The following is a 23,385-nucleotide window of genomic DNA, read 5'->3' as shown; positions in this document are numbered from 1 at the left end:
CAATAGTATTCAAATATTTTGGCCGCTGACAACGACAATATCAGTGTGGTCGACCGCACTCAAAAATGAACCGATTCCATATAGTTGCAGAAGAAAAAAAATACCATACAGTATATTTTTGATATACTGCGCTTGAGTTAAGCTTTAAGCGCCAACTGTTAAGGTTGCCAGATCGGGTCAGGCAATACAATACAATACAATTCGATTGAAACATGTGCGTAGAATACAATTATTATTTATATGCATACAAATAACAAATATCATTCATCAATTATGCATTATGAATGTAACGGATCAGCTAACCAAAGCTCAAAGCCACCTTGGTTGTTTTTTGCAAAACTTCTACAAGTAGATGGCCATGAATATAGATTCATTGCTTCACTATTGCAGTTAGTTAATCAAATCTAGCCTCAACTGCACAACGCACTAAATGTGTCGTTTTAAAATCTAAAATAAAATTATATATGTATACTAATTTTTGATTTTTAACCAGTCTGGCAGCAAACATATCGATATCTTTTTTTTATCAACCTGCGAGCAACGCAATTGCTTAATTGCGCAGTGCTGCCAGACAAATTGCAGAGAACAGCTGGGTTCTGGCCGCGAATTTGTGCAGAATTTTAAAGAACTTGCGGCATTTGTGCTGGGTAGCGTTAACTGAATTTAGATTGCATGCAACATGTCTGATGATCCAGACTTTTTATTTGCACTGAAGCTGCAGCAGCAGCTCGATGGCGATATATCTAACAGCGAGCCCAGCTCAGCGCCCGTAAGTAACAACGCAATTCGCTTTGCCACACAAGCTCGAAAAAAAAGAAACAACTAAAAATTGTGTATTTTGGAATAGACAAAGATGACACAGAGCTCGGGTGAAGATGATGCCGACTTTCAGTTGGCGCTGAAGCTGCAGGCCGAAATGAATGCCGCGGATGCAGACGTCAGCGGCGATGAGAGCGTTGGCAACGAAGGCGTCAGCATCTTTGCCCTCGACATGAGCAAAACCGGCAATAACAATAACAAGAAACACTCAAACAGGAAGCCCCCACCACGCGTAAGTGGCGTAAGTATATATCCATATCATATTACACAGCTGCTTATGCTCACCTAATGCTATGCACCGCGAACAGAGTAAGGAGCTTATGAAGGCGCCCAGCCCGCCGCGAGCTGCTCACGACAACTATCTGGATCAGACTCAGAATCTGGTGCATCCGGAATGGGAACTTGTTGATCCAACACCGGATATATTCGCCATGTTTGTGCGCTTCGATCAGAAGTTTTTCCAGCGGCGTCTGGGCGCAGTCGTTGTTGAGTGGAGCAAGCGCATGTATTCCTGTGCGGGCATATGCTATCAGCGCGGCAATCGTTTCGTCAAGGAGGTGATCATACGACTCAGTGAGCCGCTGCTGAAGCTGCGTCCGCGCAAGGATTTGGTTGAGACCCTGCTGGTAAGTGTCTATGCGCTCGCATCTGTCCCAGTTATAATCATCGATTGCTTTGGCTTGCCTTGCAGCACGAGATGATTCATGCCTATTGCTTTGTGCTCAACATACGCGAGGGCAATGGCGGACATGGACCGAACTTTAAACGGATTATGGGCATCATCAACAAAGTGGCTGGCACCAATATAACCGTCTATCATACATTTCACGATGAGGTGGACGCCTATAAGACGCACATCTGGCGCTGCAATGGCATCTGCCAGTATCACAATCCCTTTCAGGGTTGGGTGAAGCGCACATCGAACCGTGCGCCCGGGCCCAGCGATCAATGGTGGGCCAAGCATCAGCGCGAGTGTGGCGGCACCTTTGAAAAGAGAAGCGAGCCGGCCAAATCGGCCGCCAAAAAGCCTTCAAAGCCAACGTCCAAATATACGACCAGGATGAAAAACGAAACGACAACCGGCGATGATATACGCAAATATTTTGGCAAATCAAGGACATCGGTTAATTTGCTGCCACAGGTGCAACCAGCTCTGGGTTTGCCTGGCGCATTCCCGCCCACCTCTTATCCAGGCGTATCGAGCAAACCATTTGATGTCATGCAGACGAGCGCTAGCAAAAAGAGGCGCGGCAATATAGTCGGCTTCAAGGATCTCACCGAAGGTAGCAGCGAAGAGGAGGGCAAGCGCGTTAACAAAAACAACTCACTTAACAGCAGTATGGAGGGTCAGGGCTACAGCATGTCAAATGGCAATCGGAGTGGCAATTTCGGCCAGGTGCCAAATAATGTTAATCGCAACCATTTGCGCGAGGTGTGGTCCAAGCGATTTGCCAGCGAAACCGTTAAAACTGAGCCAACAAAGCCCATGTCGGAAAATCCAAACAAGCGTCGTCGCGCTACCGAAGATCTTATCAGCTGGGAGTCCTACGATGAGGATGTCATGGTGCGCGATGTTGTTGCGCCCGTCATTAACATTTCAGACAGCGAGGATGATCTGTCCGAGCAGCCAATAGCCCAACCTGCAGCTGCAGCAACCAAGACCAAGACGCTACCGAAACCGCAACCGCAACTGAGCAGCCATGAGCGCACCATCAACATCAAGCGCGAGGTCATGGAGGAGGAATCGCTTTATAGCGACGATGACATTGTCATGATCGATGATGAATACGATGATGGGGCAGATGATGCTGGCGATGAACTAAATGCGGCCGCTGAGCTAGCCGATCAGTCCATCATTGATGATTTATTCGGCGAGGATACGCTGCTGCAGGAGTTCCAGCTCGAAAACGATGTGGTGCCATGCAGTTCGCGTTATCAGTACGATGAGGGCAACGATATAACCAGCTGTCCCATATGCTTTGAGAAAATGAAACGCTCCGAATTTGCCAATCATCTGGAAGGCTGCAGTATTACCATTAAAGTGCTGCCGCCAACTATAAACAAGAATACCCATTTACCCGGCAACAGCCACAGCATTAATAAGCCCAAAGCAACGGCAGGCAAACGTAAGCCACGGACAACACAGCGTCAAATACTGAAGAGCTCCGGCTATACAGACGCCGAGATCGCTGCACTAGATCTCAGCTCGTCCAGTGATTCGGCCAGGGCCAGTGAGAATGAAATGACACCACGTCAGATACGCCAGCGCAATCTCTACAAGCAGACCAGCGAGTGTCCCAAGTGCGGTCAGGAGTTGCTTGGCCATCAAATTGAGGCACATCGCAAGCTCTGCAAACGCAAGTCGCGCTAGGATTATTTCTATTATACTTGAAACATGCCCCATGGCTAAATTGCCATGAATGTTATTCTTATTTCTAGTTCTAGCTATTAGTTATTAGTTAGTTGTTTCTGAAGTTAAGTTCTGGGTTCCGTATGCGGCCCATACAATTTTTTTTTTTTGTTTTCCTAATTTAAATACTATTATTATTATTATATATTTGTTACTATGAAACTAGTTATAACAGAACTTTTAGTTTATTATACAATGTGTCTCGATTATTAATCTGTAACGTGTATTGATACTAATTACTAAGTCGATCTGATTAGCTTGCTGTTGTCTGTTCGTAAAATGTATGTCATATCTTCAAGAGCATTCGCTCGATACGATTGATTATGATTCGAAACTTTTATTCCTATATAAAATGGTACGCTTCAAATAAAACATTTTCACGAAGACTCAGCCATAAAGCATAACTGAAATGGGCCCCAAACATTGGTTTTATCCAACCATGTTTCGAGGCTGCAGATTTTAGGATAAAAAAACAAAATGTAGCCCGCATTTTCTATGTGAAAATATCCAAGGCTTGTAATATTTTCAGTAGAACGGGCATTTATAAATTGAAAACTGAATGTTTTAGTAAAGTGTTGAAAATGTATCTTCCCATTGGTGTCCTTTTTTCAAAAGATTCTACTTATTATATGGTCCATCGTGCTGGGTGGAAGCGGGATCTCCGAGCCGAAGTTGGAAGGCAAAAGACAAGCCTCGACGTGCTCGATCGATTCTCTTGAATGCACCTAGAGCCAAGCTGCCTGTTTACATCGGGCTTTCCAAAAGAGAGCTGCTTTGACTTAGTCATTGGGTTGATACTTTATTGTAAGGAACTCTCTGGAATATCAGTTTACAAGGCATATGTACAGGTATTTTGCTTTCGATCTTACAAGAGTCTGCCAAAATAGCGCAGATTAGGCTTGTGGGCATAGCGTGTCGCCAGCGCTGGCCAATGGACGACAAACATGTCCACCAGTGGCAACAGGAGGCGGCCGCTCAGCGAGAGCGTTTCGACCCGGCAATAGCTCTCCACAAACACGATCTTGCTGTGGGCGGGCAGGCGGCCGAGCAGACGCCACATGTAGGCCGCATAGCAGTAGGGCACACAAGTGCCCGGACCATTGCACAGCACCAGCTGCGGCCGGTCGCGCCAAATGAGCCAGCAGCTCCAGAGCAATGCCCACAGCGTTGTGAATACGCTGCTCGGCCAGCTCTGGCCCACGCTCCGGCTGCGCGGCACACTGATAAAGTCGCTGTCCATTGTCGCGGGCAGGGCGGCGCGCATTTGGCGCTTGGAGGTGTCGTCGCTGTTGGCCACAATGTAACGCACCGGCTTGTTCGGCGTCTGGGGATTGTTGGGCTGCAGCAGGGCCTGATTGATTTTACACATTTCGGCGGTATGTCCACCCGAGCCGAGTATAACATAGATGGGATGAGCACTCGTCTCAGCGGAAGCTTTGCTTGTCCGACACATGTTTGGTGTCGAAAATTATTTTGAAAAAAAAAGAAAAATAGGTGAGAAAGTTCGTGTATTTCGGTTTGTTTACCTTTTGTAATTAATTGTTGGTCACACTGCATTTTTATGAAAGCCAAAGTCTGGCTACTCTATGTGTGCTGGCGAAGTACATGTATAGCTTGGTATTTGGCAATTGCACAGGGTCTGGTCACATTTAAAATATGCACAATTTAAATAGCTTGAACTAAGCACAGCATTTGTTGCAATTTTTGATTTTTGTATACTAATGTGCACACATTTTAAGCAAGAGCGCAGCGGCTTCGACAGCAACACAGTATAAAGAATGTCTGAAGATCCACGCAACGAGGCTGTTCTGCAGAATGTGGAAAAGCTAGTGAAATGCTTGGCTGGTGCCGGCGTAAGTCCAATAAACATAATTCTTTTCCGGCTATTAATGCGGTTGCCTTTCGTTTTTTCCAGTTCACCACATCGGAGAGACGCTCGCTGATGCAATACGCAGTGCACAAGATACGGAACCATCGCTTCCTGAGCACCAACAGCCATCAGGTGCGCCGCTCCATCGACAACATGGTCGAGCGGTTTCACTATGAGGGTATGCTGAACCAGGCGGAGGCTGTGCGTCACCTGAGCACGCTGATAATGAATCATGAGTCGTGGAGGGAGCACTACGAGGTGGATGTGCAATATTCGCTGCTCGATTTCTTGCTCCACATGACACACGAGCCCATTCAGACGATGCGACGCAACAGAAACCGGATGCATGAGCGTCTGTTGGCCATTAAAGATGCCCTCAAAACGGCGCCAGACACCGATGAAGCCGAGGAGCTGCCACAACCCAACCTTGCAGAAACGGACATCGATTGGGTGGCACTACTAAGCAAGGACTTTATTACACTACCCAGCAAAAGTTACGGCAGTGACAGCAGCCTAAGCGTAGGTGCTCCAAAATGACATCTATTATCCGGCAAAGCCGGCTATCACTTAACCAGCCACGACTAAGAAGCGTTGGCGCAGTAAATGGAAGCATTTCCGACCACATAAAGGGCGACGAGCTAAGTCGATCTACCCATGTCCGTCTGTCTGAACGCGTCGTTTTCCACTCATTTGTAGGAATTTAGGCAATTTTCTAGCTTTTACAGATTGAACTCCGGTTTGGTGGTCATCAATTAATCATTTGTACTCTATCCACTGGCAGGATTGGACCGATGAGACTAGCAGCGAGGAGAGCTCACAATACGAAGAACCGCAGGATTCCAAGACGAGCTTGGATCAGAAGAACATGGCCGAGGTGTATGCCAAAAGCCAAAATTATCCCAGCGGCACCAATACGTTTGTGCCACTGCCGCAGCCCACAGCCGGACGGCCAAAGAAAGTCTTTCGCATAACGCAACCGATGTCCATATCGTTCAGCGGCATCCAAACGCGGCCCAATTGGTGTACGCTGCCAAAGCTGCCGGCGCTGCAGCCACCGCAAAAGCAGATGCCGTACATATATAGCATATTTGATGCCAACCATTTGGCCAGGACCATCCATTCACATTGGTGGCGCCAGGACATAAAGATCCACACGCTGACGCCGACAAATGACGCGTGCGCCAACTTTGCCATTGCCCATGTCCAGCATTTGAATAGGCATGTGCGCGGCCTGCTCAGGCATACGTTGCCCAATACCGTCACCGAGACCTGCCTGCTACGCGAGATAATCTTTATGTTCTTCGAGCCGGCCAACTGTTGCTTCTTCGAGGTGCAGCCGGAGCAGCGGACGCAGATGCAGATCAAGGTGCGCCCGAATGTATCCATCTGTAGCGTCAGCAGTGTGAGTTGTGTTTTGCTCAATTAGTTTGTCATTTATAGCTATTCTCTACTTAGGGCATACTCAAGATCACGCTGGAGGACGAGGTGCTGCCGGCCATGCGGGCCATGCACCAGCTGCGTCAACTGATCAAGGAGCTGACACTGCCCACCAGCTATATGCCCAGCACTGGCACCCTGGAGTGCTTTGCCGTCGGCCTGCGCGATCTAATACAGCCCATCGTTCAGCGTTTGTTGGCCTTTGAGCGGCGATTGCTGGACAAGGCCGCCGGCAAGCCGGAGTCGAACCTAACGCTAATATACTTTATACGGCACATGAACGACGAGTTTCAGCAACTGCAGCAGCTCCAATTGCTGGCATCTGATGCGGTTGTTCAGGCGCCGGCGCATCTGCGAAGCGCCTATTTGCTGACACAGCTCTACAAGCACACCAGGGTACATGTGCCGCATCAGAAGATGGCCACAGCGCTGCTGCTGATCACACTGAAGCGCTACTGCGATATCAGTGACAATTGGTGGCGCCACGCTCAGCTGGCTGACTGTCGCGACGAGTATATTGTGGAATTCTGTCGAGAAGATTGGGTGGCCGCTGGCCAAGGCATACGCGAGCGTTGCCTGCCAGCAGACGCTGATGCGTCGCATCAAGCGATTCTCGACGAGCTGCAAGGCTGTGCATTCTATAAGCTGCTCATTACGTATGCTCTGGAGTCCGGTGAGACGCAGGATCTGCTGGCCAGCATTGGCCTGCTGGGCGATTTGGTTAATACCAGTCAACAGCTGGGCCCACTGCACTCGGACCTGACCAAGCAGCTCTTCAACGAGCTCCAGAGCTTCGGCAGCAGCGGCGTACATCCAGTGGGTCGGCGGCGTGCCAGCGTCCAGGAGCTGGCACGTCTGGAGCTAAAGCAACACGACGAACAGCTGCTAAAAAACACCGACAAGCTGGGCAATACCGAGATTATGGGTCTATTCACGCAGCACATTAGACGCGCCTATGCCCAGCAAATTCACATGGAGCAGACCACGCCGCCGGTGCAGCTGCTCGATATTATTGAAGCACTCGAGCAGTGCACAACGCTGAAGCTGCCGCAATTGCTGCCCCGTGCATTGGGCCGCGTGCTGCGGCAGCGCTGCGATTTGGCCAATGTATATGTGATGCGCTGGTATCGCGAGGAGCTGCAGCTGGGCGATCATGTGCGCTTTTTGCGCCACATACTCATGTTGGAGGCCGACTATCTGATGTATCCATTCTATACTAGCCTCTTTCGCCAAATCGAATCCGGCCAGAGGTGGGCGCGTTCATCGCAGCTTACCACGGAACTTTACGACATCCTCGACGCACACTATCCGAGCATGGCCTGCGAGCTATATGTGGAGCTAATTTCACAATCGCACTCACAGTCCAGCAAGGTGTACGAGGCACTGGATGCCATTGGCATGGTGTATATAATGCCACCGGCTCTATCCCGCATCATAACCGAGAAGCATATGGCATACTACAATAACATTTGGCGTCTCATGCTGAAGGTCAAGTGGGCCGCCTGGAAGCTGGAGAATATGCATTTTATACGCCGTGAACCCAAAGATGTTTACGGGCCGCTCGATCTGCTGGGTCTAACGGTGCGTCGTCTGGAAATGCTACGTTTCTGGCTGATCTATTTGATCAACAGCCTGCACACACATCTCTGCACCCATGTTATGCAGGCCATTGGTGGTCAGTTTGATGAGCAGCTGAAGAAGATTGGCACCATACGTGAACTGGCCAAATTGCATCACGAGTATCTGATGTGCTTGGCCAATCATTGTATGCTCACCGAAGACTTTGAGGAGTTCTGCACGGCGCTGGAGCAGATATTCCATCTGGTGTTTGTGCTCGACATGGAATGGAATAGCTGCGGCAACTATCTAAATGCATCCCACGCGCTCAGTCTGGACTTGAGCTTTGAGTACGATGATCTAAGCCTGGAGAAGACGACCAATTCCAATTCGGATATCAATGAGTGTACCAAGGCCATGGAATATCTGGCGCTCAACCAGGTGGGCGAAATCGAAGGCACCTATATACGCTGCCATCAAATGTTGGGCAGCATACTCACGGCTCTGGTCTACAAGCACGATTATAAGTTCTGTAAGTTATAGTCTATGTATTGAAAAGTCAACAAACTAATCACTCTATCCCTCTCTCTCTTTCGCTCTCACACGCTTTCGTTGTGCCTGTTTTGCCGTCTCTGTCTATTTGCAGTGAATTCCCTGGAAGTGGCCATCAACTCGAGCCTGCCCTGTTAAACAGCGTAGATGTAGTTAATTAAACGTAATCTTCATCTTAAAATAATGTTTTCGAATCTCACAAATTGTTAAATATGTTTAATGAAAATAATGTATATATAGCATAACAAAGTTATAACTAAATTCAAATGTTTTCAGTGAATTTCTTTTAAAGCAATGCGTTTTTTTGTTAATTACAAGTTTTCAAAACAGTTGCTTTTATTGGCAAATCATTATTATGAACTATTAATGATTAAAAAGGCTGTTTTCAGAGCTCGTCAGCCGGAAATAGCTGAAAATTGTTACCGATTTAGCTTTCTTTTTGTTTTAGCTATTTTTAACATTGAATTCAGCTACTTTTTTGCAGCTGTCAACACTGATTTGTTTCTTTTATTATTTACTGTTAAAATATAACTATGGCAACGCCAAATCGACAAGTCAATACATTGCCAAAGTGTTTGGCTGAAGGATATTTTCAGTGCTGCCAGATGGCAGCACTTTGGCGGTTAACTTTTGAATTTCTACAAGCCGCCTAACGCTACAAAAGGGATGAAACAACTGATATATAAACATTGCACATTGTTGTCCTGGCAACCAGAGCGGAAAAAAAAACACAAAAAATAGTTTAAAGCACCATTCGTTAGTTGAACCACTGTGCTGACTAACAACTATGGAAACGGACACGGAGATTAGGAGCAGCAGCAACTACTACCAAAGTGGACAGACATGTAAGTCTATGTTGCTAACTAAAGTGTACATAATAAATTGTTTATATATATATATACATATAAGTAGTGATGCGGCAGCATGCCAATTTATTGCTGCAAATGCTGCTGCAGGCCAATGTCTATGTGACTATCATCTGGGCTATTAGCTACTTGCTACACCTGATCATTTGGGTGAGTCTCCGACAGAATGCGCTGAATAATTGATATATAAAAGAAGTTATTTTCTTGTAGTCGCATATGCTGTGGAACTATACGGGCCTGGCCATGCTGCTGGCCTATGTGCTGGCAGTGGGCACTGAGTGGCTGCGCCTCTATGCCAGCTACTCGATCAATCTGTGCACGGATGCGACGACCATGTGGCTGCTGCTGACGCTGACTCCCTGTGTGCTGCTGCCGGCACTGGTCTATTTGCGTCTGGCTGTTGTCTTCGCCAGCCGTTGGCTGGCATTCCTGACGGATGTGCAATTCGTGCTCATGGCACTGGAGGTTCTAACGGCGCTCCTACACCATGCTCTGCGCCTGGCCAGAGCTAAAGGGGAGTCGCACAACCAGCCTGAGTCTCGTCTAGGTGCATATTAAAGTTTATGTGGCATTTGAAATTAGGACTTAAACATTATATCATAGCATATATCCATACTAAATAGGCTACACTAAGGCTAAAGGAAACGGGCGTAAGGCTTGGCAGCACCACCTCATCTGATCACACCTTGCGCGCATCGTCCAAATTGTGGGCCTTCAGCAGCGCATCGATGCGATCCAGCTGCGAACGCATTGCGGGCAAATAGCTGGTCAGCACCTCGATATTCTCCAGCTGTGCAGCACCCTGGCCGAGCAGCTGGCTGCGCGTGGGCACCCAGCTGTAGATGATCTGTAAATGCAATTGCGGCATGTTAATGTCAACTCTCTCTCTCTCTCTCTCTCTCTCTCTTTCTATCTGCGGCCACTTTACCTTGATGGTGCTCTGCACTATGAAGCCATGGTAGGGCTTCAGGGTGCGCTCGTAGGCATCCTGCAGATGCTGTTTGAGCGGCTCCGCTTTCTGTGCATCATTGTAGATGTTCTCGAAGAAGGTGCAGATCAGCTGGAGTCCACGCTTTAGCCAGAGCAGCGCATTTGCCGCAAAATCATCCACGTTCACGTTCAACACAATCATGTCCTCCAGATATTGATATTTCAGCACATCCGTGCCGTACACCTTGGTTAGTTTCTGTGCATGGAAAGAACAAATATGATAAAACAAAATTAATTTTAGGCATATATAAAAGAGTTTCGTGTTTAAAAGTGTGCTTTACGTTGGACTGGCTAGCGGGTGGTCGCCGGTTCAAATTCAAATTTTTGATATTCACTTATTTAATTTGTTTTAATTCGATCTGATTTGAATATTATATATTAAAGAATATAATTAAAAATATATATATTTGTTAATGCTTTGAAAGTGTGCTTTACGTTGGACTGGCTAGCGGAAGGTCGCCGGTTCAAATTCAAAATTTTTGTCAGAATATAATAGAATATAAAATCATTTCGTACTTACATTTATATTGCCATTCATATCGCTGATGACGGGCGTAAAGAGCTTACCAAATGTTTCTGTGGGCATTTAGATAATTAGTATATATATATATATGTGTGTGTGTGTGTGTGTGTGTGTGTAGAGATATTTAAACAGTTAGAGCGATCGATCTGTTCTAAACTTACCGATGACAGTGACAATTTCCTTGGCCGCATTCAAAAATGTTTGAGTCTCGATTTTGTCGGCGGCATTGGGAAAGCCTTTCAGGGCTTTAAACTGTATGCGCGCATCAACCATGATTATCACTTCTTATTATTATAATTATTATTGTTCTATTATTAAATTGTAGGGCTAGATCTTCGAGCTGTTGTTCCGGGCCTTTCGAGCTCTGAAATATGAATGTAAGCAAAAGCTGGCGGCGCACTTTCAACAGCTTGCGTTGAGGTTTCTCGCGTTTGTTGCCTTTGGCAATAGATTTTGTTGTAATATTTGTTTATCTTATCAGCGCCTTTTGCCAAATATTGTGCTGTTTTTGTTGTTGTCTCTGTTTCTTGTTTCTATCAAAGTATTTTCATTATCGAACTGCCAGCGCGGCGGCCGCGTTTCGCCCATCTTACCAGCAAAAACAAAGAACAGCCACAAAAAAAAATGGAAAAAAAATATAGTTAAATTAATTGAAATAAAGCACTGCAAATACGTTAAAGTCACAGTAAGACAAGCTTTTTGTTTGCTTGTTTTTTTTTGTTTGCCTTTTCATTTCAAACAACGCGTCAGCAAACGCGGCCGCACAGTGTGACAAATACACGGGAACAAGGCAACAAAACTTTTGTAGTTTTCTGCAGCAATTAAAAAAGTTTGACTTAATCACTTTGCTAAAGCTATATGATTAACATACCTATATCGACTGTTAATCACGTGATGCCCAATCTTATATGACATCATTGTGGGTATATCGCACAGCTGTGCGATCCATAGCGTATATATATATATATGCCTATTCTTGATCAGTCGAGTGTTTCTTTTTGCTTAAATGTTCAATTCTACTATATCATATAGCTGATCGGTCGACTGCCTTTAAAGTTTGAAGAATCTGTTGACATTCAAGAATTTAACCGGCAAATATGAGCAAAATTTTGGCAACATCGGACCACTATATATATATATATCAAGCAGAAACAAATCGGTTTGAAAAGAAACTCTGCTCAGTCGCAAAGCGTATGTAGTCAGGCTAAGTTACGTTTTTTTACACATGGCAATATTTTGATTATAGAAGCGCTTGTTTGCCCCACTGTGCAGCAATGCTGACAACGTAGCCGAGCTTAACCCATTTGACATAGACAACGATCGATGCGAGAGTCTTGAGAGTCTCTCCCAGACTCTCTCGAGGCTGGCAGCTTGGCTCAGGTTCAGTTTGGGTTAACCAACTAAACCAGTCTCCGATTATTACAGTGTCTCCCTCTCAGTCAATAGTCAGCAGCGTGTGTGTGTGTGTGCGTGTGTGTGTGTTCGTGTATCTTGGACTAGTTCTCTCCAAATTGCGTGCTCTAATCGAACTCTGATACAGCTCGACAGTTCGACAGTTTGACGATTCGACAGTCAGAGTTGATAAGCCATGCAGCACTTGCTGGTTCAAGAACTTCGCACATGAATCATCCAAAAGCGATTGATGGCCATTGTATGGCGAATTCATGTCCCAGCATGATTCACAATGTAATTAGCCTGTGCTATCATTGAGGCAGGACCGTGTTTTTTTTCCCCTCTAATATCTTGATGGGCTTCCCGAAACGTTTCGTCACACAAATTATGATTGTATCTGTTCCAAGATAACGAAACCTTTTCAGGGAATTGTATTCGAATAGTTTATGTGGACATGTTTGGATTGGGCTCTTTATATACTTATTTCTGATCAACATATAATAGAAATATGGTTAATTGGCGCTCTTAAAAAGCGCTGGCTTGTGTCTGTGCCGAGACAATATAAATATTGTTTATATTAGCTTTGGTCTGTACTTATCATAAGTGATCGTAAAATATATTACAAGAATAATGCTGCCAGATTTAGTTGCCAAATTGATCTAGAGACCAAACCATGAACAAAGAGCCAAATCTCGTAATACATACGTACATACGTACACACATACGTACATACATACGTAAATACGTACATACATACGTACATACATACGTACATACATGCGTACATTCATACGTACATACATACGTACATACATACGTACAAACATACGTACATACATACAAACATACATACGTACATACATACGTACATACATATGTACATACATACATACATACAAACATACATACGTACATACACACGTACATTCATACGTACATACATACGTACATACATACGTACATACATACGTACATACATACATACATACATACATACATACATACGTACATACATACGTACATACATACGTACATACATACGTACATACATACATACGTACATACGTACATACATACGTACATACATACATACGTACATACATACATACGTACATACATGCATAATACGTACACACATACGTACATACATACGTACATACATACGTACATACATACATACATACGTACATACATACGTACATACATACGTACATACATACATACGTACATACATACGTACATACATACATACGTACATACATACGTACATACATACATACGTACATACATACATACATACGTACACACATACGTACATACATACGTACATACATACGTACATACATACATACATACGTACATACATACTTACATACATACATACGTACATACATACATACGTACATACGTACATACATACGTACATACATACGTAGATACATATATATAGATACATATATATAATATATATATATATATATATATATATATATATATATATATATATATATATATATATGTTCATACATACATACATACCAAAAAAAAAAAAAAACAAAAAACAGCAACCAAAAAAAAAAAAAACACCAAAAAAAAAAACACTACACTACTAGCTAAGCACGAAAAACTGCAGAGCCTACTTGAATTTTTGAGAATCGAGGAGTAGAGCACTTGGTCGAAATTCGTTTTATTTAAATTTGCAGCACAGCGAAAAAATAAGCTTGGTCTGCGTTTCATAAATGCATGCATACACCAACACACACATGGCCACACACATACACACACACACACGCATACATACATACATACATACATACACACACACACACATAAACATACATATATGCATCATGATGCAGTACTTAAATATATATTCTATACTACTCAAACATATAGTTTTCCTTAAGTATTTTATAAATCAATTTAAATGGTATATAAGTAGGAGTTTCCAGATCCCAAGATATATGTGTTTTATACTATTCCAATATGCATATCATATAGTTTTTCCCTGCTTCACAAATAAGTTACCCAGTTCCTAAAATGCCTGCTTTATACAACAACAATAAAATTCTTTATATTGAATTACTCAAAAATTTGAATTCTTAAATAACTGTGCGCAATTTTGCCTGATTTAACATTTATCATTTTTGCCCTGTGCTCATCTATCAAACTGTCAACCAACATTTTTACTGTCATCAGCAATTAATTTACAAGCCACATATCGTAATCATGAATCATAGAATAGATTACAACTGGAAACATAAACCGAAAAAATAGTCTGGAAAACTTATAGAAATTTCTTTTACAATCAAATAATTGTGGTAGATGAAAAGCCAATAACTTCATATAAGTGTCATTTTCACCCTATGGGGTGGATTTAAGGGAAGAAGGGGGTGTGTGTGCGAAAAGCATGAAATAAGTCTCTAGTACACTTACACAAAGATCTGCGAGAAAGAGTTTAAAGCAGATGAAATAGTAAGCGAAAAGAGTTGTATGCAACCGTTTCCCACCAATTTTCCACAGTTGCAAGTGGAAGTTCCCAAAAGTGTATTAGTGTATGAGGTAATATTACTGTAAGATGGTCAGATGCCTAGTTGATGGTGGCTTCGATCATTGATCAGTCAGTCAGTCCGTCAATCTGTGAGTCCGTCAATCTGTGAATCCGTCAATTAGTCAGTCCGTCAATCAATCAGTCAGTCAGTATTATAGCTCTATATTATGGCTATTCAGACGACAACTCACCTGAATCGTCGCTACTTGGTTGGCTTGGTCTGCGCTGTGGTGTCCAAGGCCAGGCGCTTGGTGTCGCCGTCAATGGTCAGGACGAAGGCGTAGTGAGTGCGCTGTGTGGCGAGCAGATGCCAGAGGGAGGCGGGCAGCTGGAAGCGATGCGTCTCCTGCTCGAACTCCTCGTAGTGGGCCACCAGGCTGTTGAGATTGCAGCGCAGCTCGACAAGGCGCAATGGCACGCTGGAGACAATCTCGGCGCTGGCTGGCAGCAATTGAATCTGGACCGGCGGCAGCTGCTCCAAGCTGGCCGCCTGCAGGCCGGCACGCAGCCAGCGATGCTGGGCAAGAATGACGGCACAGTTGTGGGCAAAGTAGAAGCTATCGTTGCGTCGCTGGGCGTGATAGTTGTCCAGAAATTGGCTGCCCGCCGGCTGCTTCAGCTGTGTGAAACGTGGACGCACCAGAGATGTGGCGGCCTCTGCGCTCGTGGACACAATGCGCTGCGGCAAATGCTCCGTGGGCTGATCAACGGTGAGCACGCGATTCAAATAGTCAAAGCCCTGGCCCATGACACCCTCCAGGGTGTGGCCCAGATCAAAACAATGGCCCAGCTCGTGGCACACAGCGCCCAGGGTGCTCGCATAGACGCCGCCGTAGGTGCGTCGATAGTTGCTCTCGTCCGGCAATCTGGTCACGTCCACGCGCTCCGTGCTGCGTATACAGTCGCCAATTTCGGAAAAGCGTCGCGGCCAGGCATAAAAGTGACCGCTGCCAAAGAGCGCCAAGCCGCCGCCGCCCAACGCTGCGTGCGCTTCCAGATGACGTCGTATATTGGCGTAGGAGTAGTCACCGCTGGCCGCAACCGCGGCGCCGTTGTAGCGTGTGCAGCCCACAAAGGCGACGAATTTCAGCTGCAGCTGCTGGCCCCAGTCCGGGCAGGCGAGTATCTCGCTGGCAAAGCGCTGCCAGAGCTCGTCCTCGCTGCAGGCACGCGCCGTCGCGCAGCTCAGCTGCGAGTAAAAGATGCGGCAGGCGCCGTTCAATGTAAAGGTGCGATTCGTATAGCCGGCGGCGCTCAATTTATGCGCATAGATGCACTGCACCAGGCGCAAATTCAAATCGATCAGAGCGCAGCGTCGCTCCGCCTCCAGCGTTGACTCCTCCTGCTCCGCGTCGCTGGCCCGGCACACCAGATACAGCGGCTGCACGCGATATGCGCTGCAACGCGCCTGATAGCTAAACCGCAGCAGACGCTCGCCGCTGCAGCAGCGCAGGCGCAACTGACAATTTACTGGTGGCTCCTTGGACTCTGGTTCCTCTGTAGCCAAATCGAAGAGCAGCTTGAATTCGCCGGCGGCGGACAGTTGTGTCAGCTGCTCCTGTTGTGTCTGGCGCAGCGAGAGTGTCGCCTTCAGCTGCTTGGTGCTGGCACAGCTCGGCTGTAGTCGACCCTTGATCAGCAGCAGGCTGTGCTCCACCCTATCCGCTTCCTTCAATGGCTCCACTTCAATGTGATGGACGCGCTTACAGCCGCTGACGACGCAGCTGGTCATTGCTCCCAGCCGGCGCGCGTCACAGCTCTCACAAACATACGCACACACAGACACGCAAAGAACAGCTGACAGCTGCGAGTGACACAGCTGTTAAGAGTTAGCACTGTTAGAGATGGGCACTGTTAGCAACGGGTGCTGTTAGAGATGAGCGCTGCAACACGATAGCGGTTGGTATTAAAATTAAAAAATTATTTAAACTAACAGAGCGCCTTCCTTAATTTATGTTAAGTTTCCAATGTGCAATGCATGAATTATATCTGTAATTTTAATTATATATTTTAATTGATTCTAATATGCAAACAAATTTCAATTTCTGATCAATAAATTTAAGATTATTAACAAAAATTCTCATTTTTTTGTTGGAGGTTTTACATATTGCTCGAGAGCATTAACTGTGCGTGAAGGATATTTAAATAATTGTTTATTAAGATAGCACCAGTTTGCTGGGTGACAAAAAGATATGAAAATTAACATATTTTACACTTCAATTAATGCTCCAGAAAATATTCGAAAACAATTAAACAAAAGAATAACATTTGACAGTTCAACATACAGCGAAATCGTGATATAAACAATTTTCGTAAAAAGCTAAACAGATATTAAAATGATTTTCATTTATTTTGTGGACTCGATCCGCGTGTTGTTTACGTTTGCATTTGCGTTCGGCGGGTTCATGACCCGCTTAAAATAAACTGATAAAAGCTGTGCGGCACAGGAACCGGTTTCTTTTTGTTTTCTCTATCATTTAACTTAAGCCTAGGCTGACGACGTTGCACGTGTGCAGCTGCTGCCGGCAGAGATTCCAGAGATTGGGCATTAGCAGATTAGCAGATCCTTCACTACCTGAGCTTGCCATTGTGCGTTGAGCGATATTTGGCAAAGCGTTCCATGTACTCCTCATGCTGGTCCAGGCTGGCCAGAAGGCCGCCGCTATTCACTGGCGAGTCGTGGGGCCCATAGTTGATGGGCTCATCGTCGAGCGTGGACATGGCGCCGCCAAGGGCGCGCAGTATGGCCTCGCCGGCGCATATGTCCCACTTCTTGATGATGGAGGTGTGCAGATAGGCGGTCGCATTGTTGGCCACCACTTGCAGCACCTTGTAACCGGCACCGGCGGCTGTCAGCAAGCTGACATTTTCGCCAAAGACATTGCGCGCCACCTCCTTGACGGCGGCGGCATGCGATCGCGATACGGTGATGATGGGCTGTTCGGAGTTGAGGCGCGGCTGCTTGTGCAGCTCATCCAGATACTCGGACATGCTGTGGCCCACCCACGCCCAAGCGGTCTGGCCGCTGAACGGATTGTGTATGACGCCGATAACGGGACGGCCGGCGACCGCGACGCACACCATGGTCGTAACATACTCGTACAGCTCCTCTGGATGGGCAGAAGGAATAGATTAGACTGCGATCGAGCCTATGTATGTGTGTATGTATATGCATGTACCTGTAAACTCTTTGGTGGCATCGAGCGGATCCACCCAAATGGTCACATCTTGCGCGGTTACTGCCACGTCGGGCACGCTGGCTGTCTCGTGCAGCACAGTGGGATCCAGATCGAAACTGTGCGCATCCTTGCAATGCTCCTTGTCCTCCTCGGAGAAGATGCGAACACGCGGAAAAATGCGCTGCAAACCCTGCTTCATCACACAATGCGAACGGCCATCCGCGTCCGTAAACGGATCGTTGACACCTTCAGCCGTTTTGCCCTTGCTGCGCTCCTTTAGCTGGCGCGTATGCGCCACATCCAACACCTCCAATCCGCCGCGCTGTGCCGCCTGTATGGCGGCAATTAGCATTTTGCGCAGATTCACTTTATTATCGCTGCGTAGCATGCCATAGATGGCGGGCCGCTCATCCTTGTGAAAGTTGAGAAAGTAAACAAGCACAATGGTCAGCAGAATGGCGGTTATGGTAGCTGGCACCCGATTGATGCGTATGGTGCGTCCGTTCATTTTATCGGACAATTTGTTGCTCATCTGGCGGAATCAAGTCGTCTCGCAATGCCAATTCATTCAGCACTAGCCGCGCGCTTTTTCAGGTGCGACGTGCCACTCGCCGCGGGCTATGCCAGATCAGCACAGCTGCCGCTGCTGCTACCCAAAAAAAAAAAAAAAAAAAAAAAAAAAAAAAAAAAAAAAAAAAAAACGAAAATAAAACAAAAACAAAAGGAAACGAAGACCAACAACAATAGAGTCAATCTATAACAAACATCGGCGTGAATAAACAACTAGCGCTCGCGAACGCAGATCCAAGAGCGCGGCTGTGTGTAGTTAAGCCAGAGAGCCGTACCGAAGCCCCGACGCGTTATTTCGCCCACTTGTTTGTTGTTCAAAATAATTGAACGAAAAAAAATTGCTACGATAGACGTCACATACGAAAGTGTGGTGGTCGGTCGATGACACTATCGATTAACCAAAATATATGCTAACATTGCATCTACAGCTTTGGTCAACATGCAAATGAAACAAATTTGTTAATTTATTTGTCATGCAGTAAGTAATTTACGATAAATGCAATAATTTGCATTTTAAATTCTTGTTCCTTATAGCTAAGCGAAAAGCTGGCAGCGCTGTTACACGCTGTCATTAGTTTAGTATATTTCCAATTTAACTATATTTTAGCATAAGAAAATGAGGCAAATAAATAGTTATTGCTTGCCATATACTGCATTTAGATCAGACTGTTAACTTATATATCAAATACGCATTTACAGTTCCGCCAACTATCGGCCATCGAAAAGCTGGCAGCTCTGCCGCGCGCTTTCAAAAGCGCTTCGCCTGGGTGGCAGCCTAGCATTATAACTGTTTTCAGTACGCATGTATGTTTGGTGAAGAAAAGTAATGTTAAAGCGCGAATTGCAAAGTATTAAGCTGAAGCTGTCCGATTTGGAGGAGTACGAGGCTGTGCGTAGGCGCAACAAGATTAAAGCCGCCATTGAAGCCGGCAGGTCATCATCAGCGACGGCCACGGCCACAGAAACGGCTCCATCGACTGCCAGCGACTCGACATCCGAGACGCCAGTGACTCAACGTCAGATGGAGGACCTACCCGCCGCTGTTGGTTGGTCAACAGCTGTGATTGTCAGCAGCAACACCAATTCCGGTTCCACCGAAGACGACACCAGTGTGGTGGCTGTGGCCGATGATAATGACACCATCGCCGAGCTCAGCGACGATGGCTGGGTGGATATTGACGAGGAGGATGGCGCTCGTGGCGGGGAACCATAGTTTACAGCTCCAATCAGCTATAGTCGCACATTTTTACGTATATTCCAATGCTGCTTCATATGTTGCATGATCATTTTTGTCCGAAAAACTCAACAGAAAACAAATAAACCGAATTTATACACATTTCACAGTTTGTATGCATATGTGTGTGCATATGTATATGTATGCATTTGCTTGCATGTCCATGTGTTTGTGTCTGTGGTCTTATTCTAGGGGATGGTCACAGATCCTGTAACGGCATATGCTTGAAAGCTTTCAATGACGCTGCGCGAGCTTTCGTTTTGCGCTTTCCAATATGCAATTCAAACTTAGAAGCTCTCCTCTGGCGGCGCTGCATTTGAATAGCGAAAGCTGTCTTCCTCTACTTCCCTTCGTCTCTTCGGCCCAAATAACAACGAAAATAACAGCCGCTGAATCCTCAGGTGGCCGTTGCGCAAATGCCACACGGTTGGTTAATGCGGCACTGTCAGTCGCCGTGCGCGCCTGTCTGTCCGCATCCGCATCCGCATCCGCTCGTGGCAGTTGCCGACGGGGACAACAACCGCGGAACAGTCGTGATTTCCAATTCGCCGGCAGCACCCAATACGACCGGTTCCGGCATCGACTTACAACTCCGGCTCCGAATACGTCTACAACTCCGGCTCTGAGTCGCGTCTCTGGCTCGAAGCGTTCACGTGCGTGCATGACAAAATTGCGTTAAACGTAGTTAATTGTTTGTTGTTATCCATATTAGCGCGAGCCTTCAAATTAATTACGTGAACAAATTGCTTTTTGCTTCGCTCTGCCTGTCATCGTATCCGTCGTGTCCGTGACCTGCAGTCGCAAAAGATCGACCCACGTGCTAGCCTGCCGTCACGTGGTCACCCCACCCCTCCAACCACCCCACAGAGCCCCGAACCCTGGCGCCTTCAACGGCAGCCCTAAGGTGAGCTTACGTGACGGACAAAGACAGAGAAACTGACAAACGTTCAAACGGAACATGCAAATGGCGGCGCTGCATCGATATAACCACCTGTCACACACACACGAACACGCAAGCACACAAAGACACACACACACACACACACACACACACACACACACACACACACACACACACACACACACACACACACACACACACACACACACACGCACGCACGCACACGCGCACACACACACACACACACACACACACACACACACACACACACACACACACACACACACACACACACACACACACACACACACACACACACACACACACACACACAGATTGACTGGCACGGGACTCGACACGTGTAGCGCATAGCGGAAGTAAAAACAGAAGCCGTAGTACAGTGAAACTTCCCTTTAAAGTAATTTATATTAATTGTAGATTGCTGCATACACTTCAAAAAAAATATGATGTGCTTTTGAAACTCTAGCAAGCATTTCCATGAAAATTAGAAGATTTTATTAAATGCTTAACAATTTGAAAAAAAATTAAATTGATTTACATAAAAAAAAAATTAACGATTTAAAATTATAAATATTATTTGGCATATATTTAAATTAAATGCATTTTTTTTTTTATTTATTAAGAACATTCAAAGAGTACGTGGCACGGTTTGTTAAACAAACTAAAATGTCGCACAATCCAGTTAATATTCCCTATTAGTATTACAATAATTTTTTTGAGTGTATGCAATTGAATTTTAGCTGGCTTCAAGGTTCTTCTCGCAGAGCTTTCGCTGCTTTCGTCTGGCCCGGCACCTTTCATTAGTTGCACATAATTAGCTCGGCTCACTTGCCGCAATTCCACTTGCACATGCAAAAAGCACTCTCACACACACATGCACACACATGTACAGGTTGATGTTTATCCGAGCTGCTGCTGCTGCCGCAGGGCAGCCCTCAACAGGTGCGACAAGGTCTTCCCCCCAGCGCGCAGCATTATTAATGCTGCGGAATGGACAAGAGCATGTTAAATAGAAAGCGGCAACAATACAAACGACACCCCCCCCCCCCCCCCCGCCACTCCTCTTTCGCTGCCGACTCTAGATGCAGCGCGCCGCACAGTGCCTGGCTGTGGTGGGCTACCCATGAGTTTCTTAAAGCCGTTGCCCGCTTTTAGGCGGCACTGTGGCCAACTTTTGCTGTTATTGCTCATGTAACTGTTTTGCAGCAAACAAGAGAACAATAACAAAAACCAAAAACAATATGGCTGCACAATTTACAGTAACTAGCTGAGTGTGTATGCCCACAACTCGTCTACGTCACACATATACATGTGCATATGTACATATATGTATATGTATATGTATATGTATATGTAATATCGATGTGTATTTGCACGTGGATGTGTATATTGCAACGTTTTGTCAGCTAATTTGCATGAATTTTATTTCAAGGCGCATTCTTCAAACCGCCTGCTGTAAGCATGGGAGGAGGGGGTGGGGATGGCTGGAGTTAAGTTATTTTTCATGCTCGCTGCACACACACATAACGGCGAATGACAATGACAACTGATTGACAACAACAACAACAATAACAGACGCAGAATGCGAACAAAAGAGAACAACAAATTGCATTAAAATCAAATCAATATTGAAATCACTTGAAATGCAATGTGAATTATGTAAATGATAAATGATAAATGATATTTACATAGTATTCACATATATATGTTATTTATATATGCATGCATATGTTTTTACAAACAGGTTATGTTCGGCTTATGTCAGAAACAATTCGTGAGTGTGCCCAGCTCCTGCCAAAGCTTAGGCGGATTTCGTTGGGCTTATAAATATGCGATGCGATATTAAAGCGTTTTGGAGTTTAACTCTCGATCTCACATTCAAGACTGTCTTAGCTTAGTTCACAAGCTATGTTGATATACTCAAGGTGTTATGTTTTCAGCTAGGGTATCTGTTTCTGTCCGTCTGTCCGTGTGTATGAACGCAAGGATCTCAGAACCTATGAGAGCTAAAGACTTGAAATATTAGATGTAGGTGCTCCTACCTCCCGCGCAGATCGAGTTTGTTTCCGATAATCGATAACTTACTCCGTTTCCAAGCAATCGATAAAAATCGATATCGATATCCTGTTTTTTTGGGCAATTTTGGTAAATAGTAAGAGCTAGACTCACCAAACTTGACATATAGCTTCTAAAATAGAATATATATGCATTTGATGTTGAAAGAGGAGGGTTCAGGGTATCCCCTAGTCGGGAGCTCCCGACTAGAGCCTCTCACTTGTTTCTGTTTGGAGGTGTCATACATGAATGTTCCGTATGTAGAATATAATATATTTGAAAATAACTCAAATACCGAGAGAAACATTTTTTTGTTTAGCTAGAAATTTGCAGTCGGGTGTAACCGACTGCGCAATGCTCTCTTCAAGTCCAATAACTGATCATTTAAGCATAACGCTTAAAGTATATAAACTAAGTACTTAAGCCTAGCCCGAATCTATCCTCAAGGCATGCAGCTG

General features: G+C 45.5%; 8 protein-coding genes across 8 annotated transcripts; 4 read left to right on the top strand and 4 right to left on the bottom strand.

Annotated features, from left to right (window-relative positions):
* The first annotated feature begins 465 nt into the window (after positions 1-465).
* Positions 466-3,330, top strand: LOC115768031 (sprT-like domain-containing protein Spartan). The gene is made up of 4 exons (XM_030712453.1): positions 466-769; positions 848-1,060; positions 1,128-1,445; positions 1,511-3,330. The coding sequence occupies exons 1-4, from the start codon at positions 680-682 to the stop codon at positions 3,188-3,190; spliced, it is 2,301 nt and encodes a 766-aa protein (XP_030568313.1). The 5' UTR covers positions 466-679; the 3' UTR covers positions 3,191-3,330.
* Positions 3,331-4,008: 678 nt separating this feature from the next.
* On the bottom strand, positions 4,009-4,745 carry LOC115767965 (UDP-N-acetylglucosamine transferase subunit ALG14 homolog). Its single transcript, XM_030712364.1, has one exon. The coding sequence runs from the start codon at positions 4,680-4,682 to the stop codon at positions 4,095-4,097; it is 588 nt and encodes a 195-aa protein (XP_030568224.1). The 5' UTR covers positions 4,683-4,745; the 3' UTR covers positions 4,009-4,094.
* Positions 4,746-4,827: 82 nt separating this feature from the next.
* Positions 4,828-8,822, top strand: LOC115767962 (gamma-tubulin complex component 5). Its single transcript, XM_030712361.1, has 5 exons — positions 4,828-5,082; positions 5,145-5,618; positions 5,881-6,501; positions 6,555-8,625; positions 8,740-8,822. The coding sequence occupies exons 1-5, from the start codon at positions 5,008-5,010 to the stop codon at positions 8,781-8,783; spliced, it is 3,285 nt and encodes a 1,094-aa protein (XP_030568221.1). The 5' UTR covers positions 4,828-5,007; the 3' UTR covers positions 8,784-8,822.
* Positions 8,823-9,705: 883 nt separating this feature from the next.
* Positions 9,706-10,088, top strand: LOC115767966. The gene has a single exon (XM_030712365.1). The coding sequence runs from the start codon at positions 9,728-9,730 to the stop codon at positions 10,067-10,069; it is 342 nt and encodes a 113-aa protein (XP_030568225.1). The 5' UTR covers positions 9,706-9,727; the 3' UTR covers positions 10,070-10,088.
* Positions 10,076-11,599, bottom strand: LOC115767964 (glycolipid transfer protein). The gene is made up of 4 exons (XM_030712363.1): positions 11,186-11,599; positions 11,022-11,077; positions 10,440-10,697; positions 10,076-10,358 (listed from the first exon to the last, which is right to left on the bottom strand). Exons 1-4 carry the CDS (start codon positions 11,295-11,297, stop codon positions 10,191-10,193), a joined length of 594 nt encoding a protein of 197 aa, XP_030568223.1. The 5' UTR covers positions 11,298-11,599; the 3' UTR covers positions 10,076-10,190.
* LOC115767963 lies at positions 11,535-16,749 on the bottom strand. The gene is made up of 2 exons (XM_030712362.1): positions 15,159-16,749; positions 11,535-11,612 (listed from the first exon to the last, which is right to left on the bottom strand). The coding sequence occupies exon 1, from the start codon at positions 16,697-16,699 to the stop codon at positions 15,170-15,172; it is 1,530 nt and encodes a 509-aa protein (XP_030568222.1). The 5' UTR covers positions 16,700-16,749; the 3' UTR covers positions 11,535-11,612; positions 15,159-15,169.
* Positions 16,750-17,298: 549 nt separating this feature from the next.
* Positions 17,299-18,775, bottom strand: LOC115767974 (putative inositol monophosphatase 3). Its single transcript, XM_030712373.1, has 2 exons — positions 18,147-18,775; positions 17,299-18,077 (listed from the first exon to the last, which is right to left on the bottom strand). The coding sequence occupies exons 1-2, from the start codon at positions 18,676-18,678 to the stop codon at positions 17,539-17,541; spliced, it is 1,071 nt and encodes a 356-aa protein (XP_030568233.1). The 5' UTR covers positions 18,679-18,775; the 3' UTR covers positions 17,299-17,538.
* A 559-nt stretch (positions 18,776-19,334) lies between these two features.
* On the top strand, positions 19,335-20,038 carry LOC115768016. The gene has a single exon (XM_030712429.1). It carries the CDS (start codon positions 19,543-19,545, stop codon positions 19,927-19,929), a length of 387 nt encoding a protein of 128 aa, XP_030568289.1. The 5' UTR covers positions 19,335-19,542; the 3' UTR covers positions 19,930-20,038.
* Positions 20,039-23,385: the final 3,347 nt, after the last annotated feature.

This window comes from Drosophila novamexicana, unplaced genomic scaffold, assembly GCF_003285875.2.
Source record: "Drosophila novamexicana strain 15010-1031.04,08,12 unplaced genomic scaffold, DnovRS2.1 tig00001554-arrow-arrow-pilon, whole genome shotgun sequence".
NCBI lineage: Eukaryota > Metazoa > Arthropoda > Insecta > Diptera > Drosophilidae > Drosophila > Drosophila novamexicana.
This window is presented reverse-complemented; position numbering and strand designations above follow the sequence as displayed.